Source organism: Stegodyphus dumicola, chromosome 2, assembly GCF_044657685.1.
Source record: "Stegodyphus dumicola isolate Sdum_Otavi_A_Nest chromosome 2, ASM4465768v1".
Taxonomy (NCBI): domain Eukaryota; kingdom Metazoa; phylum Arthropoda; class Arachnida; order Araneae; family Eresidae; genus Stegodyphus; species Stegodyphus dumicola.
Genome location: NC_140769.1, coordinates 63,320,229 through 63,340,485, shown reverse-complemented (window position 1 = coordinate 63,340,485; position 20,257 = coordinate 63,320,229). Strand labels below are relative to the sequence as shown.

Genomic DNA, 20,257 nt, shown 5'->3' with positions numbered 1-20,257 from the left:
GAAATAATGAGAGAGAAATAATAAGAAAAGAAATAATAACTGAGAAATAATAAGAACGAAAAATGCAGTTTTCACATAATGTAAGAAAATACACGTCTTTACAATATTAAATCTTTGCATTATTAAAGTTTCAATGCGTAAATAATTTGATTTACAGAAGAAAAATTTATCGAATAACAGATTTTCTTAAATACAAGTGAAAATACAAAATACAAAATCCAATTTCGAATTTTGTTTTAAAATTAGATATAAAATGTAAGAATTTACATGTTTTTGCATTATTAAAGTTTGAATGCGTAAATTATTTTATTTGACAGAAGAAAAATTTATTAAATAACATATTTTATTAATTACAAGTGAAAATACAAAATCCAATTTCGAATTTTGTTTTCAAATAAGATATAAAATGTAAGAAATTACACATCTTTGCATTTTTAAGAGTTTTCTTGCAAATGAAGATACTTTTTAGTAAGAACTATTTAATAAATTTAGAACTGTGAATGGAAGAAATTTGAAAGCTTGATTTTTAACGCGGAACTCTTTAATGTCATCCGAAGTTGAAATCGGTAACCTTCCTTCAAAATATGATAGCAAATGAAAATACGTAGACATTTGTCTCTCTGTGTTTTGCGTATTACGCTTTTAGAAAAAATGCGCTAAAAATAACTTAGGTTGAAATGCTATTTTTGATTGCTTGAAAAAGAAAAAAAATATTTCTTCTAATAAACTGCTAAAAAATTCTATGGTTTTGCAGTAAATTGCCAGAATAAAAGTATATGATTTAGACAGATTAGCGTTGCATGAAAAAAATATGTATCGAATTTAAGTGTTATCTGTTAAAATATTCATTGAAATAAAATATTAGGCAATTTACTGAAATCTGAAAATGAATAATTTACAATACTAATAGATTACTTAATGTCTAATTCTTTACTTCAAAAAACTATTAAAACTGAAAACCAAGCAACTTTAGTCATGGCTGATAATTAGTTATATTTATGTAATGTTTTATTAATATATAAATAATTTAGTATAACCTTTTACCAAATTCAAGTACGTTTTACACCACAAAATTTAGACACAAAATGTAGAATGTATGAATGTTTTATGCAATTTCTCTAGCGATATTTTATCTATAATTTACATATATTCCGAATGATATGAAAAAACACTTTTTGTCAATTTTTAAATTACGAAAAGATACTTAATAACTATTTTACTTCACATATCAGTGCTTATATCATGGTCGTGCGTAGCTTTAACGTCATCATGAGTTGCAGAATAAAGCTTTGTAATGGATAAATTTTCTTCAACATTTTATGTTAGTTTTCTATGAGAAACATTTTCAAGACACTAATTTAGAAGCTAAGGAACTGCATCTGTGCTGCGAAAGTTTCTTCATTTGATTTAGTTAATTTCATTTAATTTAGATGTTAATTTGATTGTTATTTTATTTCAAAGACTGAGAAAAATGTGTAATAAAATTCGTGCCTGATTTAGTGATTTAGTGTTAAAAATTAATGCTTTTTTAAAATTTAAAGGATTTGTGGGAATATTTATGTATGGTCATTGATATAGGCCTTAATTTGATTTGTTTGAGGTTCAATGACTTTCAGACGGGATTTGGTTTTTCGAAAATCTGTTGAAATTCTCTGCTGTAAAATGTTATACCAAAATATGCATGTTTAAATTTTAGTAAATTGCTGATTTTATTAAATTCATTTTATAGATCAAAGAACACAAAAATGTCCTTTTAATAGAAAGGGATACGCCTATTCTTCATTCTACAAGTCATTAGTAGAAATTTACTGCATGATATATAGTTTAATAGTGACTCAATTCATCTCTCGTAATACATTGGTATACAGTTTTTTCGCCTAGAGGTGACAGCAGAATAGCACTGATTTTCAAAAGAATAGAAAATGTTTTAGTAGAAGGGATATTTCACGTTTGCATCTACAAGTCTTTTTCGTCAAATAATCTTTCATTATCTATTAGTGGAGTTTTAATATAAACTTTATTTAGTGACAACTGAACTATATCAATGTTTTACGGACGACATAACAAAAGAATTACATTTTCTTAACTGAGAAACTGTAATTGGTTCTTTAATATTGCAGATCAGTTTTAATATTGCATGAAAACATAACATGTTCGTTCCACGTACAATTGTACGTCGGAAATGAATGAGATGGTGAATATTTTATGGAATATATTAGACGATGTTTTAACATGTTATTTTACTGTAGCGAAAGGAGGGCGTAATATTATTTTAGTATGGCCAAATTCGGACATCTCAGAAGACTTCTACCAGATCATTCTACGAAATGTTTTCGATTTCATATTGCTTTATTAAATAATTGTCTCAGTGGTGAATACTCTTCTTTCGGTTATTCATTATTCCATAAAGTAAAAAAGGAAATTTTTACTCAAAAATTTCTTCGATTATTAGAAAATCTTATTTTAATTAATTGAATTTACCAACGAGTGTCTAATTAAAACTTACGGATAAAGTTGTGATGTCTTTAGTCTTCTCATGATTTTAATATTTAGAAGATAAATTCTAATATAAAGTAATTTAGAGGCTTATATTCAGCAAAAACAGCGAATGAAGGTTATATATATGCAATATTAGCCTTTTAAGATACTGAAAAATCACAAAACATTAGAAAACATAGGATGGATATTTTCATAAAATTTGATTAAATTAGGCACGCATGCACTTTAAATTATTTGAATAGTACAAATGAGTAGAGATTATTGTATACTCATGTCAGGTATGTGAATTATATATGAGCTACCTCACATGTTGTTATATATTTTATACAGGGGAATATAAAAGACTTGGAACATCTCTTTTAATCTATGAATTAGACAAACATTCTAGTGTAGTGAAAATAATTCATTAAATATTAAAACACTTCAAACAGACATAATTGTTACGAAATCGGTTACAAATAGATAGTATTATGACGAAATGGACATCTAAATATATATTGTAAAATAAATTATTCAGCATGATATCTTCCGTATTTTTGCCCTTCTTTCAATAAAATACATCTCTTAAAAATAATATTTTTAGCTACAAAATATCATATTAGTTTATCTTCAGATATATGTAATAATAACTCGGTACTTAAAAACTATGCATATAGATATATAATTGACACATTTTCTATTTGTCTCTTGTAGTTATGCAATAGTATTCGAACTATAGTCTAAGTTCACAGCATTTGTTATGCACCCTGTAAAAATACTAATGCTTATACCAATCACAGTTATAAGACAATTCAAATATTTTCCGAGTTTGCGTTTAGTCTTGTAATATTTGATAAAATTCCATATAATGTTTAGTTAGTGTACACCAGGGACTTGATGACTTCAGTAAAACTGCTCACTGTACCTTCTTTTCTACGAGAACTGGAGGAGTCTATTTAAACAGAGGACGAATTCACAAGACGGTGTCGAATAATGTCAAAGACTTCGCTATTGTCTCATCCTGAAAATAGATAAAAATTATTAGTTTAATTCTTTCAAACAAAACAATAATACTGATAACTTTTAGAACATAAGAAAGTATAAATCGTGAGAAAAGTTAAATTTCAAACTGCATCAGGAAACAAAACGAAGAGGTTAATCGAAAATCTCTAGGATTGTTACCGGATATTTTTAATACTGTTTTGAAGATGTCGTTGCTTATATAAATTCATATGATGATATGGTCACTTTATTTAATCTGTTCCGCCAAACTAAGTTAACGGTCCTACAGGGTTAAGAAGCCATTCTAGTCGTTGTTAGTAATCTGACGGTTAGGCCTCCTTTCTACATTAACCTTCAGTTTCTTAGATATAATTCTTTTCATTCACTTGCTTCATTACCTCTAAGATGCCCTTGTTGCAGTAATAGTTCGTAGGATATGTAATGTAGTCGGAAGGAAAGAACTGCTGTCGAAGGTGCTCTGTCAGAAGGCAAGAGAGCAGGTAATGAAGTGCGTCCGTGCCTTCCCCATTTGATGATATTCTGGATTTAATGGTGGATTTGATTCATTTGATGATATTAAACAAAGCTATTCTACTTTCTTTAGAGCTACAAGATAATACTTGAGTTTCTTAAAGCCAGGGAACATATGCCTGGCGTTGTGTATTAAGACTATAGTTAGAGGTGAAAAATTAAAATAGAGTTTTTATCGGCATAAACACACAAGAAGAGATATCACACTATATAATCTTTAAGGCTGACCTGTTTTGTTCCAAATAAATTAGCCTAGAAGCAACACAGAAAAAGGCTGCTAAAGGAGTAAAATAACTGCATATTTAAAATTTTAAATTTCCTTTTTCGATTTTCTTCAGTTCAGTTCTCGAACACCATAACGAGTATTGTTTTGAAGTCATAAGCAATATAAAACGCAAAACATTATCAGCAAGCAGAAAAACATTTTCACCGTCTCATATTATTAATTAAGTTTCGAAGATTTTGAAACGGTATTGCTGAGTTAACGGAATGTATACTCCTAGTTGACAAGTAATGATTCTTCATTTGCAGGCCTATACAAGTACCTAAATTTTTATGACAGCATTACAGATTACTTATATAGACAAAGACTAATCGGTGGTCACGATGAATATTGGTATTTCATAGTTACTGTAACACATAGATATGATGTATGAAATCAAGGTATAAAATTTTATTCTCTATGTGAATTGCTGTCTGCTTAGAGATATGACATTGTCAACAAACATACATGATGAAACTGCTTTTCATTCCTGTTGGTATATTTCATTCTTTTGTTGACAGACAACAGCATTATCTATCGTATCTTATAAATGGTTTTATTTCCAAATTGCTACATTATGTAATAAAGGATTATAGATAAAATATACGACTGAATATATGAAGTGTGTGGTAAGAATCGCGTTAATTAAAAATATTTTACTAATTGCTTTAAAATGAGGACAGCAAGAGACGTACTGCGACTGTTAAAATAATAAATATAAATGTCGTTCAGCTCTGAAAGCGATCTCTTCTGTATTTGCGTACTTGTATAAAAATGTACAAAAGTGTTTTTTTTTTTCAATCCAAACTTCACTCGTTAATGCGGCAAAAGTTTACGAGACGAGAAATAGGAAAGAAATCCTTAACCGATTTTTCTTTCGCACATTCATCATAATGTCATTAGTAAAAGGGGAAATGTTTTCTTCATTCTACAGAAGCTTAAATGCCCGTTGTTGAATACTCCCTTTTCAAAAAATAAATGTTAACTATAAAAACAACTGAAGTTTCAACTTGCTCTTAGCAGTAAACCTTCGCAACAATAAACGTCACAGAAAAGTTATCAAGCTGCGCAAAACAAAACTAATATAAGAGTAATATATGAAATGAAACTTTTCTCCTGATTCTTTTCAGTTTTACGTAGGCAAAGTGTTTTTATTAATGTTTCAGTGCCTGCTTAAGATAAAAGCTATAACGTATTTTTAAAGTATGATAGGAAAGTGATTCTAAATGGCAAAGGATAAAGGTGTGTTTTACAAATAAGATGACTCCAAACATTTTTTTTTTTCATTGGTGAGTATTTCGTCGAATTAGAGGTTTGTCCCCTACTAAGGAGTAAGTGGTGGCCACTTTACTGTGGAAGCAAATAATAGGTGGGCCACCATTACCTCCTATGAAGGGACGGACGATTACAGCCACGCCTCGGTTCGAACTCTGGCCTTTGAGTATCACAGTAGGCTCCCCTAACCACTGTACCGTCTGGCCAACATAATTTCAAATAAGATCGTGTCATTACATTAGTTGGATAACTCCTTAAATATGAAATCGTTATTCTAATAAAGTTTACCGGTTCCTTTCTTCTACTACTCTCCTTTACAAGGTTCCGAGGAATAGCGTAAGCGAAGCACATTAATTTTACCAATCCCAGAAAGAATACATCAATTCTGGATCTAGTAAATTATAAATCAACGCGATTGGTTCAGATAATATGAAACGATATGAACCGATACTAAATTAAAAACGTTTTTACTGTTTGAAATCCTTGATTAATATTGAACCAGGAGAAGTTTAGAAAACTTTAGACCATTAGCTTCCAAATTATATTATCACCAAGCGCAACCAAAAATGCCTTCAATAAGAGTCAACATCATAGAAATGTTTTATAACTTTGACGCTATTTAAAAATGTCAGGTTAAGTGATATCTTGTATAATTGTTATAAGAATAAAGTTACGACAAATATTAAGCAACATAAAACTTACGAATAACATGTGTCATTTTCTAGCGAAAGTTTCTCTCTTGCTTATAAAGCTTTGTTGTACAGAACGTCTGAGTACAGACGAAACATGCCGCGAATAGAAACTTGGGAAAACATGAATTAAAACTTCTATCTAAGACTGCCACACAAATGGGACTTAAACTATTTCTAAGAGCAGGATTTAGCAAAGAAAGACATTTTTATTTTATTTGTCTTTTCTCTTTGTTTACACAAAGACTAAAGGTTAAGCTAACGAAGTAAGCATTTGGTAATTTTATTAGTTAGCTAATTTATTTTGCTTTCTCTCCTTTCTCTTCTAACATATTGGTGTTTGCATTTCTGTCTATGGAAATCCCATCTATTGGAAACGGTGAATTTTCGTGTTTTCAGTGAAGAAAATAATGGAGGTTGCCTGGTTACTAGAGTGGTCATGGAATACTACTTTCATTTAGTAATTTATTTTCAGTTTCTGTTTCTCATAATGGTTTCAACCTCAGCATGAAAGCTAAAAACTGTATTTTCAAAGGGACATTAAATAGGATCAAAATGCATTTATTACATTGTCATTTTGTATCACAAGGAGGGCAAAATGCATTTATTACTGTCATTTTGCATCACAAGGAGGGCAAAATGCATTTATTACTGTCATTTTGCATCACAAGGAGGGCTAGTTATCTCTGTAGCCCTCCGTGTGATAAGCACATTTATCATCATTAGTTTAGTTATTTATTTTAACGTAAATAACTTAGTAGTAATTGCTTCGTCAGGGAGCATTAATATTGTAACGACATTAGAATTGTTCAAAACAAGTAACGTGAAAATCTAAACTGTACCTACGCTGAGATTAGAACCATAGATTTCCTAACTGCTAACTAGATGTGCAACAATTTTCACAAATGGTACACGTAAAGGTATGCTAATCTCTATTATTAAGAGCGATTGATAAATGGTATTCAAAATCGTATTCAAACGATGAAGTCCAGGAGATAACAAATTATCGTCTATAATGTTTAAATTTTCGACGCTAGTATAAACACAGTAGACTTTTTCAGAAACGTGAAAAGTTAACTGCAAAAGGAAACGTGAACAGTTAACTGCGCCTTTGCTGTGATTCGAACCATGGTTTTCTACCATGCAGACCACATAAGCACGTAGAGGAGATTCCTTGTAATTCCTTGTAATCTTATAGTGGGCTATAATTAGATGCTCTTCTGCTACAATATGAAGGAAATTACAGATAATCCTCACAAATGCTGTTACGATAAAGTAAGCAGCGCATACAGATAGTATTTGGAAAATTCGCGTTTCTTTCCATATGGCCCATGCTGATGTTTTAACTAGGTTGCTATCAAACATTAATTGCTTGCTGCTTGTAAGTAAATTTATTTGAAGTTGTACATTTTATAAAACGCATATTATTTTTACGCATATTTTCTTACAAATATTACGCATATATCCTTCATATTTTTATTTTATTTAAACACACATTTTCTTTTATATTTATGTAATTATATCTGCTGTAAATAGTTCAATTTACAACAGACACATTTACACAATAATAGCCATTTGAAATAGATTATTTGAAAAAAAAAAAAAAAAAAAAACCAGAAAAAATGCTACATGGAATGTCTTGATTCCACTATTATGAGAATGAGAACGTAAATTAGCTATGAATATGAAATGAATTTCGTATTTTAGTTCTGAAATATTTTCGTGCTGCAATTTATGGTTATAGTTTTGTATTTTTATATTTACTCAGAGTTAAGATATGTTATCCGTTTCGAAAATTCTCTCTTCCATTTTTAATGAAATCGTAAGATCCCATATGAACCATATTTGCTTGAATGTAAAGTATCAATGGAATTATTGATTTTAGTCAACGATGATTAATTTCAGATAAGATAGAAACATGGCTGTATGCCTTCGCAGAAGCTAGCGAAAATCTTATAAACTAGACTATAACTTCAAAGCCTGACTTATCTCTCCTTTTATAAAATAAATCTGGAATGGAAGCAGATATTCTAGTAGTCAGCAGAAAACTTCTATCCTCTTTGTGTAACGATCTTTAATGGAAATCACGACGATAGAAGATAAGAAAGTTTATTAAAAGTGTCACTTGAAATCGGAATAAATATTCTATGGAATCGTACCGTTAAAAGTTTTAAATGCAGGCAAAGAAAAAATCGTGTATCTGTATGACTAGTTTATAATTAGATGAGTGATTTTATTTTTATTATAATCGATAACAATGAAATTCACTAATATAATGAGAAAATTTAATTTAGTTATCTGGGTGTCTTTGCAGTTGTTTAAGGATGCAGCAAAGCGTAGTTTAGGAAAACTTTACAATTACTTATACATTTTTAGAAAACTGAAAATAATAACTAAAAATGGAAGTAAAATAGATAAAAACGTACTCTGCTTCGAATAGGCTACTTTATTTGAAACGTAAAATGCATTGAATTATTTTGAGTGTAAAGTATTAATGTTGTTGTTGCTTATAATATGTATTAAAGAGTTGTTTTAAGCATAGATTTAAAATCCTAAAAGTTTGTTACACAATTTTAATTTTCAGATATTGCAAAATATTTAAAAACCTCGTTCCCAATTACATAAAATTTATAGCGAATAATATTCGATTTAGAATGGAATACACTATATTTAGAATTTGTTAGTTACATAATAAAATTATTGTAACAGCCAATTGGGTAGCACTATAAAACAGTATCAGTTTTAAAAATTACAATTTGTATATTAATTTCCGTGAATTAAAATTCAAACTGTACTGAAAATTAAGAAACTAAAAACTCAGTGGTAAATTTTAATATAATAGGTGCTTTTAATATAATTTAAAATTTAGTGATGAACTTTATTTTTTTTTCTAAAGTTTTCATCAATTTGGAACAGTTTCATTACAGAAGAAAGTTCGCCTTTCAGCATTATAATTGCCTGTATTCTAATTACCTCATAGACATTTGGAAAGTGATACACTATTAATAAATAAAAACAATAAAATTGATAAATCATTCATGAATTTATTAGATTGATCAAGATTCTCAACAGTGAATGCTTATCTTTCACATTTTTTTCTGTGATTTGTTACTTGATCAATTTTTACAATCTGTATCTTTTCTCAAATTATAACTATACAAGATCTTCAAGAATAAATGGTGTGATCGATATGCAATGTGAAATGTATTAAAAGTGCTTTTCTGTAATTCAGTTTATAAGGTATTTCTCCCTACTTCTTAGCGTGCCTTCGCGGTGTAATGATCACACTCGCGTATTCGAGAGGTCCGTGGTTCGAGTCCTGGCGAGGGCATCGTTGATTTTTTAGGTCTCCTACTTCGAAATAACCTAATGTCTCTACATAATAACCTGGATTTAATGTCTTACCCTGCCTTCGTGGTGTAATGGTCAGCACACTAGGCACGTACTCGAGGGGTCCGAGGTTCGAATACATACCGGCTGGGGCATTGCTGACTTTTTACATTTCCTGCTTCGAAATAATCTACTGTTACAAGTTAATATATGGTGTCCACAAAGCGCGAGTGGAGCAAGCAGAAATGAAAGAAGCTGTATTGCAGATCTTCTTCCAACAAGACGGAGAACACGAATTATGTGCGTGGAAATTTGGAACTGTTGGTGCTGAACACTGTCCATGGCCCTCAATAAGTGCTAAACCTGCCTTGATAGCGCAACAAAAACAACTGCAAGCTCTATACCGGGAAATCTTGCTGGAGTATGAATCACAACCGATATCCCTGTGACGTCTATTAAACTGCTAACGGTGGATATATTGAAACTAAAATCATCTTAACCATCCAGAAAATTAGTGGGCTGTTTGTGTCAAGAATTACTAAGACATTTCAACAGGTTGTTTCGAAAATGGTCGAAAACGGTGAAACACGGATTACTTTAACGAACCAATGTGCGAATAGGTCACCCTAAATTACTTATGATCATCAATATATTACTAAAATTGCACCATTCACTTTATTTTTATCATGAACGGCTATTATGGAGCTCAGCAAAACTATCCTTATACATTAACTAAAAATATATAAAAATGCTAAATACTTTTATTATTTAAAAGCTTTTAAACTAATTGTTGAAAGATTTGAATGAAGTGGAAAATGCGAAGTGTTGTCTTTTTCTAATTTTGAATCTTTTACAAAATTTGTGGGATTCAAGAGTTTTGAATCTGTATATCCCAATTGCAGGTTTTAACATTATTCTGAAATCTTTTGTTAAGTACAAATAAATTAGGGTTGCATCGAAAAATACTGCAAATTAATTACGTTATATATATCTATGTATATTTCCCCTTTCTATTCTAAAAATAGTAATTGGTTTTTATTGTAAACTTTTCTGGCCTACTTCTATTCTAGGTTAATCCATATCACCTGAATTTTATATAACGCTCCAATGAAAGTACTTACATAAGCTTTCTATCGTAATAATTTTAGAGCTTTATTAATTATCCATTCAAAATGATATCGAAATGAAACCGAGAATTAAGCCACCGGGAATTAAGAATTCGTCCTGCACATCGCACATATTTCAAATTCTATCCACTAACTAAAATATGTCAGGAATCCTGACTCTGTAGATGCTGATCTATACTCAGAAATACGAGTACTTGAAGTCAAGTAGAGGCGATAAGAAGCAACTTCAGCCGTGTCACAGTTAAATACTCATTTTTATTTTAATTAAAATTTGCGATCAGAAATAACTCGACACACTAATCTGCCTATTTGAAAACATTTTTATTTTTGATAGCTTTTCGGTAAATAGAGGAGCAGAAGCAGCAGTCTAGCTTGGCCGAGGAGAGAAAGCAAAGTCGATATGTTCAGGACCCCTTTTTACTTCCTTGTACGAAGTAAAAGGGAAATATTGTAATGGCGAAAAATTTCAAGTATCATATTTGAACGAAAATATTGATTTTTAACCGCTATCCAATGCAATTTAACGATGTTTTTGCGTGAGATCTGTACGTAAGAATAGAATAAAGGACTCTTTACCCCCCAAAAAATTTGTAAAACTGATTTTAAATAAATTCTGAAGAGAATTTTTCGTGGCGTCTTGTGCGTACGTACGTACGTATGTATGTATGTATCTCGCATAACTCAAAAACGAGTAACCTCAGAACGTTTAACTTTGTATATAGGACTGCTGTAGCATGAAGGTGTTCACCTCGTATTTTGGTTGCAATCGGCTGCACCAAAAGTATATAAATATATGTTATATATATAGTATATATATCCACTCTGTTATTCTACTCAGTGATCTGTTTCTTTATTCTTACATTTTTTGATTTAGAAATGATTGAATTATGTTGTTCTTATCTTCCAGTTAAGGGTTTTATGCCTTTAGTAAATCTGCATGCAATATTTGTAGAATATTGTTAGTAGTTCCCAGTTAGCTGGGTCATTAGCTTATGTAAATGAAGGAAAGAAGAAATATCCACATTAAACTAGAAATTTAATAGACTACTGCAAATTAAAGTTATAATTTTGAATCAGATATTTCTAATGACACATATATAGAGTCAAGGGTTAATATTTTGTTAGTTCCCACTAAAAGCAATTTTGTACAATACATAAATTCCATAACGAATAAGGGCGATGTTTTCCATAGAAATATTAATTATGCTTGATGAATTTTGGTCAATATTTGGTGGGAAGATCGGATACAGAAGCATCGCTTCGTTGCCAGAAAGAAGCAGATAGTGATTAAAAATAACACCATATCAAAAATATTGGAGTGATAAAAATGTTAATGACAAAATTATTACATAGTCATGATCTAAAGGATTTTAGAGACCAAAAGAAAAAGTCATTAAATTTTTTTCTTTCATCCGTATTATCTGAAGTGGATAAAATAAGGCCATGTTTATTAACATTTCTTCTTAATTAAGTATCTCACTACTTTAGATTATATAGCAATTATCATAAATTTTGAATTATCGGATTTTGAATGAACAAGAAATCAATGTAAATGCATAAATGAACACAACAGTACACAAATAATTATCTACTCTAGGTACCGTCTCTGTCACTGAAAACAAACGCGACAACGAAGGTATGATACAATGAAGTATCATCCACATGCTAATTAATGACAGTGAGCAATAACCAACACTTCTAACTCTAAAATCACTGAACTCGATTCTGAAGGCAGACAAAATATCGATAACAAAATTAGGGCGAAAAGCCACAATTAGTTGAGTCATTTGTTAAGAATATGCCACCTAAATACTTGCTGTTATTGGTAGTAATAGAAGAGCAGCATTATCGTTTCCAGAATGACGAAGCATATATATATATATATAAAGGAACGTAAAAAATGGCATGCAGTCACAAAACTGTGAACGCGAAGAGAAAGCTGGCCGCTAAATAATTGATTCTTTGAGATCAATATCGATTTCTTAACTTAAATCTAGAGATCGGTATCGGATTTTACTCTCAATCTCGGAATCTCGGAATAAAGTTGGGTTCATACTCGAAGTCCTTCTGCGCGATATCTATAATTTCATGACATGACTGCCATAAAAAGGGCTTAACTCACCGGAGAAGTGTTGCTTTTTCTACGGCTATAAATATATCTGTGATATGGATTATTGTCTGTGAAAGAAATTCTATAGAGTAGTTTAATTCAGCTGATGTTCCATTTACTCTTCTGCATGGGAAATTTGATGTCATTCTTTAAAGCTTCGAAAACTAGACATGCTGATGATATGATTCTATACTAACAAAATAACTATGTTTTAAACAGAAACTGCACATTATTTTGCTACATAGAGATTCGTTAATAAAAGTTTCATAAGGCTTTTGCAATCTGAAGAACTCTAGTCGCCCAGACCCAATCTAATTATCTGGATCTCTTGTTCTCTTTTCTGATGTGTTCCACTGAGTAAAATCTAGTTTGTTATTAGGTTATTTACATATCATACTGCTGTTCATATCATACTGCTTTACATATCATACTGCTGTTCATGTAATTAATATAAAATTACACTAGAGATAAAGCTTTAAATTCATTTTGATGAAATATACGAAAAATAATAGTTTGGTTTACATTGGTTTGCAATATTGGGCAAATACCAACACTATAAACACTTACGCAAATAGTTACGATTTGCAAGAAGGATTCCGATTTATTATTTACTTCATGAATCATTGATGAATCATACAAGGCGTACCTTCTGTAATGGAATAAACATGCACACTGACGTTCGGTCCGTTTCCTTTTCATAGAAAGAATTTTGGCCATATAAATTCTATTAATAATAAGAAATGGGCAAAAAAAGAAGAAAATATTAATGGTGTGGTGTGGTGGTGTATTTAATTATGGCAAAGCACACTAGGGCTATCTGCCTAAGGGAAGGGATGCCTTCGTGGAGGACTTTCTAAGGGAAACTGGCTCGTATACACGTTACACATGAGGAAAACAACGAAAACACCCATGCAGCCAGCCCGTTCGCGGGATTCGAACCTCGGACCGAACTACCAGTGTTCAGCGACTTTACCGCTCGGCCGCTGGTGGGCAGAAAATATTAATGAGTTTTGACAAAACAGTGTATTTTATATTCTACTTCATAGATATAAAAGTATTTTTCTCTTTAAGTAGAATATATTTAATTCCACTTACCGGTGAATTGTATATAAGTTTCTTAATATTTTATCTCTCAGTAAAGTTTACGTTTTAGTAACACAGATAAAAGTTCTTTCGTTCGATCTTGGGACAACGAAATATTCATTTTACTGAGTTCTTTCACTGATTAGTTTTCGTTAGTAATATTGTCCTTTAGAAAATTTGTGTTGCAGGTTTATACGTGCATACATAGGGCAGACTGTCAGAAAACCTTGTGGGCCAAAGAAAAATACATAATCCGAACTGGTTATAATAATACTGAATTAGAATTCCCTCATAAAAGTACATCTTCAGTTTTATCCATTTTGAGGTAATTCTGGTTATAAAAATTTCCGTTTTTGAGTAAATACATACTAATTTCCCTTGAAATTTCTTGCATTGAAAGTTTATTGCAGTACACAAATTAGTTTATCGAGTAATTTTGTATCCTTTTAATATTTTCGCAGACATCAGAGCATATTTCTTTAAAAATTAGACAAATATTTGGTTTAACAGTATTTAAATCAGTTTATTATTTCATTAAGACAGCAAAAAATAAATGAAAAATAAATTGTATTGAATTAACTTGAATGCGTTTAAAAAATTGTTTCGAAAGTAAAAGAGGTATTTTCGCAGTGATGATAAGAACAAAACTAAGAAGCCTGCAAAATATATTGTCAATAAGAAAAAAGTAAGAGTACTTAACTCAAATATAGAAAACATTGTTCAGCATTTGAAGTTATTTCTTTCGAAGAAATAAATCACTGTAGTTGCTTGCAGCTTGCATCGATTTAAGGTCTACTTTAGCTCCATAACAGCTGCTAATTTTTGTTATAAGTAAAGTAGATGATAATTATTCAGCCATGAACTCAGTGACTGAAACTGTTAACCTTTCTATAGATGTTAAACAATTGACCTAACTGTCGTACCACATAGCCAGACAGTGAATAAATAGTCTCATGTCGGTCTAGTGCATGATGTTATTGGCTAATGTTAGCAGTTATCAAGTTGAATATTTGTAGCACAAGGCAAATGAACCAGTTTCTTTAGAATATTTTCGTTCAAAGCATATGTTTTTCTTGCTTTGAGAACATTATAATGTTCCTGTAAATTTATGTAAACCGAAATTAAGTAAAATGACGTAACAATTGAAATTAACTAGCATAGGAAGATTTTGTCGCATTTCGGAGCTGAAAATTTAAGAAACATAATCATGCCAAGTAACACAAATAGAAAATGAAAATTTTTTGTGGGCTGCTTAAGTTAACATATAACATGAGCAGCCCACAAAAAGTTTTCAGATGACTTTATAGCCTCCGCCACATTAAAATATATAAAGGAATACAAAATTGGAATCTGTTATCTTCAGGTTACACATAGAAAAGTTTACCATCACAATGTGATCTTTATTTTTTTGAATATAAAATGGATTTCAGCTAGATATTTAAAAATAGTTTAGGAATTAATTCTAGAAAATTAAAGATACATAACAATATATTAAGTAATTAAAGTTAGTGTTTTAAACCAGCATTCCAAACGGTATAAAACAATATGTCATAATGTTATTTAATCAAAACTTAACACCATGGAAAGATTTAGGCTTTTTTTCTTTCATTGAAGCTTGGGGTAATAATTTTCACAATTAATGTGATAGAAATGGTAAACCTTACAGTACAAAAATTTCCAGTAATGAAGCGGTAACAACTTTCTAAAGGTGTTTAAAAGTAGTTATGTTACGCTAATTGTAAAAATTGCGGATATATGATGCTAAATGTAAAAAAAGCTAATGTGATATTAAGTGAATGTCTGTATAAAGTATGAATAATTTATGTAATAATGTCTAAATTTGACATCTACTTATTTGATATGAAGGGTTATATTTGATATGAACGGTTTAACGTTTAGATTTAAAATTTCTCAATGCTAAACTTCGGAAAATATCACAGAGTGCTGCCACCTGAGCTAAGTTTAAACACATGCTTTCACACTTAAAATCACATTTTTCGCACTAAATAAGCACTGAGCCTATTTTAGTTATTCTTCTTTTATTGTAAAATTGTAAAATATTTATCGAACTAAATCGTCTTGCGAAAAGATGTACTATTATACATCTTTGATTCTTATTATAGTAAACACTTTACTATAAAATTCAAAATTAGGAAAAAAGAACATTTTCAAAAACTCTTATTTTACCAAAACACGCTTTACTCCTGAAAAAGAACACCCAATGTTTGACCAAGCCTCGAAATACATAGAGTTTTATTCAAAATATACTCCAGTTTAATTAGTTCAATCTACGTCAGGATAAGTGTTTTGCCTAACTAAATCGCTTGCTGTTTTAACACGGAAATCTGTTCTAAACCTTAAGAATGTGATTTGGCAGATATGGATTTCCTTAAAATAGGACGTTTAATGTTTAATATATTACTATTTCTTCAAACTATAACTTTATTGAAAATATATTGATGTTACACACAATTACAGCTATGTTTAAATAATCAAATGAACATAGGTGCATAAGATTATACCATTTTGCTAAAGATATAAACGTAAGCTTATATACCATTTTGCTTAGTCATTTTCTTCTTATTTTCAGGTCTCTTCCCTAAATTTTTTGAGAATTTGAATGAGAGCTGAATATAAGAGATAAATATTAATTTGAATATAAGAGCTGTTAAAGAAATTTAAACGACTGAAGGTGAAAGTAGATTAAAAGACTGACTAATGTGAAAGATACAGACTGAGAGTTCTGACTTGTTTGTTGACGTTATTTTATTGATGATAGCAGCTACGCGGCCAGCCTTCGTCTGGCTTTTCAATGTGCCGGAAAAATGCCTGAAGGGAACACTAAACGTTAAATTAAAAAACTGCACAGAATTTTACTCTGCAGAATAACTTCATCAAGAAAAATGTATTACATATAACAAAATTACAATGAAAGCAATATCAATTAATAGAAATATCACTTAATAGAGCAATATAACTTAAAAGAAATATTAATTATCCTAATAAATAAATTAACTAACTTTTCGTTGCGTTCTCTCAACAAACATGCAGTAAAGAGAAACATTAAATTTAAAAACTACACAGAATTATCGCCCAAGTGACAACAGTGCTGATTTTCAACAGTGATTAGTCCAGTCACAGAGTAGAAGTCACGGAGTCAGTCCAGTATACAACTGAACGAAAAACTGTTGCCAAAACCACATTTCTAAAATAATGAAAATAATCAAAATGCGATAAAATCGGAAAGATAAAATTAAAAAAAAATCTGATTTGAATTTTGAAAAAAAATCGCTTCGAGGTGCACTGGCTCTTGTCTACATGCACCTATATACCAAATTTCGTAGTACCTGGGTCTATTAGCTATAAAAAATACCTGGGTCTATTAGCTTAGGCGCAGTACGAACGAAAGACACACAGACTCTTTCTTTTATTATATGTAGAGATTGCAGGAGTTGCTGATTTGCTGAGAAACCGATTTCCCATGGATAATTTGTGCGGGAAATGAATCTAATTAACAAGATAGAGAAACCTAAAGCTGATGTTTTCTTCCAAATTTTTATGAACAATGTGTACGTGTGCTTTATGTAGTGTTATTAGATTTAGGTTTATGGGGCTGTTCCAAACATTAACTTAAACAGAAGATCTAAGCTTGGATAAATGTTACAGGTTAAGGTTTTCTTTTGCACAATTTTATAATCTAATGTTGCATTATTCTGTCATTGCTGTACATTAGAAATTGTAGTAAAGTTTTTATTGTGCTAATTTTTGTTATTATAACTGTTTTGCCAAAATAACTGCTTTCGCACTTTAATAGATATATTAAGCAGAGTACTTTAATATAATATATAGTTTTGCTTAAGAAAATAAATGGCTATTGCTTGAAAAGAATCAAATAAAATTTAAAATTAAAGAATAGCAAAAAGTAATAAAGCGTAAAAAATTTGAAATGAAATGGCATAAAAAAGTAATAAAATCTGGTATAAAAAGGTGGTAAAATGGCAATAAAAGGCGAAAGCTTCCCTACTGAAATAAATGTTTCAAGCATCTAGTGGTTTATTTTTAACAGCAGTTTATGCCTTTCATTTATAAGTTGGGACTAACAGATGTAAAGGTTTCTTTGTTCTTTATTGAAATTTTGAGATAGTTTAGTAATCGAAAGTACCAACTCAAAATGTATTATTTAGGGAAATTTCGCGTCATTTATAGTTTTCCATTTTATTTATTACGGGTTTTACGAGCTTTTCGACTTTCTTCGTCCACCTGGGAAAGAAAGTTTGGAGGTGGCTTAGAGATAAATGCACAGAATAAAGAGTATACCGAGTGTTTCATTTCAGTTTACAAGCACATCTCCGAAATGGAGTTTTGAGCTCTCCGAATAGCTGCACTTTTTGCATCTAAACAGAAGGAACTGGGTAGAAAGTACAGAAAAGTCACTGCGGTGAAAAAAATCTTTCAGAGTTAAAGATCGTCATGAATCTACCATCATACTCAGATTTTCATTTAATTCATAGAAGTGAAGATGGATGTGACATTTATTTTCTTTCTTAGACTCAAGACATTGTTGAAAAGTAACTGCTTTCTGTAGCAGCTTCTATATAACTTGAAATTTAAATTGGCGGTCCTGAGTATAATACTTGGCAATAAGAATTACAATACTTGTTTTCTACAGTAATGTTTTCTGTATTCAGTTAAAAAATGAAATAAAAGTCCAGCTACTAAATTTTATATTAAACATAATAGTGTTACGGATTTGGTATCTAAATAGCTAATGTTAGTTGAATTATAAATTAAATTGTTTTATTCCCCGTGCACTGCAGCATGTAACGAATATTAAAAGAAAGCTAAGCCCGAAAGTTAAAAATACAAGAGCACGTGCATTTAATAAATAAATATCTCTTTTTCATTTCGAGAAAGTTCCAGAAAATTCTCGCGCGCGATTTAAAAACTTATAAAAAGGAGGAAAACCTCTCAATGTAGTCAGCCAGCAGCTAAGATCCCTACGCCGGCAGATTTTCCGAAATTCATCGAAACAGAGGAAGACAGCAGTAAAACCCAGATGAACCTCTCTACAGTGAGAAAAAATTGGAAAACCCACCCACAGCGTACAAGGATATCACAAACTGGATCCAAGATCCTAAAATCAAAAAATTTCTGAACAGTATGGTTGAGCACGTTGAGAAGATCCGCGCTGCAAAAACCACGGCTGAGAAGTTTACTGCTTGGTTTAAAGCAGCCATGACACTGATGAGATTTGCTGAAAGTGAAGAGTAATCACCAGTTTAGAAGCATTTGAAGGAATTTCACTATGTTTACGATTTCTTTTCACTTTTTCAACACACAGGTTCCCCTGTTTACAGCAGCAGAGCTCGGGGTCAGTACTTGGGTGGGTGATCACCCCCGTGACTGGCCTCGACGTATCATCTTTCTTCAACTAGTGAAGATACATCACAGCTTGTACGGCGGCCAGATGTTTGAACCCTCCTTCTCCAAAGTCTACTTGACCAACTCACGTGCATTAGAACATGTTCCTGCTTCACCTTTGTCGGTGCGGTGTAAATCACCTTAATTTTTAATTCTTCCCAACGCCTTAGGGCATATCTCCAACAGAGACGGTTAAAGTAGCAGAGGCTACTAAATGCCGCCTAACCATTCACTCGATTTCGATTTCAATGTAGTCAGTTAGTTAGTTTGTTGTTGTTTTAAGAGTTTATTGAGAAAACTGCTCTTGTTGATTGTAGCGAATTCGCAGATTAGCTTTCTTTAGCTGTTTTGAATTAACTGTTGAACGTTTGAGTAACTACTGTGAACTACTGCAACTACGTTTGAGTAACTACAGTAGTTAAGATAACTACTGTGAGATATTGTAATACTGAAAGAATATCTGAGGAAATTTTTGTTGTGATAGTAATAAATTTTGTTCATTTTTCATCGGACTTGTGCATTCAATTCAAACGAACTCGTACGCACATAACAATATTTAATATAATCATTAGAAAGTATTATAAGGACCTTACATTATTCTAACCAATTATTTTTAGTTTTACTTTCCTTTAACGGATTTCATTTTCCTGCCGGAATATAAATTTTATTTACGTAGTATGCAAAATCTAAGTGTGTTCAGAAGCAGTATTTAAGCTGCAGTTTCAAGAGTCGTGAGGAGTAGTAGCACAGTTAGTTCCTAATTTAACTTTGGTAGACCGGTTGCATGGATTTTGGCGATTTTTCTTTTGGCGAGTAATACAACTTATGGTAAACCCATTGCTGGATAAGTTATTTATGGTAATCGATACTTTGTTGTCATTTTATTAAAAAAATAATGCGTTTTATTATGCAAAACTTCCGTGTTTTAAATATTATTCATTGTTTATAA

At 31.0% G+C, this 20,257-nt stretch overlaps 1 protein-coding gene across 1 annotated transcript in view; it reads right to left on the bottom strand.

Moving 5' to 3' along the window:
• Positions 1-309: 309 nt before the first annotated feature.
• The window catches only part of LOC146998458 (Kv channel-interacting protein 4-like), a 589,769-nt gene continuing 569,821 nt past the window's right edge, over positions 310-20,257 (bottom strand). Inside the window, exon 6 of the mRNA XM_085810305.1 lies at positions 310-3,499. Within this exon, the coding sequence (XP_085666431.1) occupies positions 3,452-3,499 (48 nt within the window). The 3' untranslated portion in view covers positions 310-3,451. The remainder of the gene's footprint in view (positions 3,500-20,257) is intronic.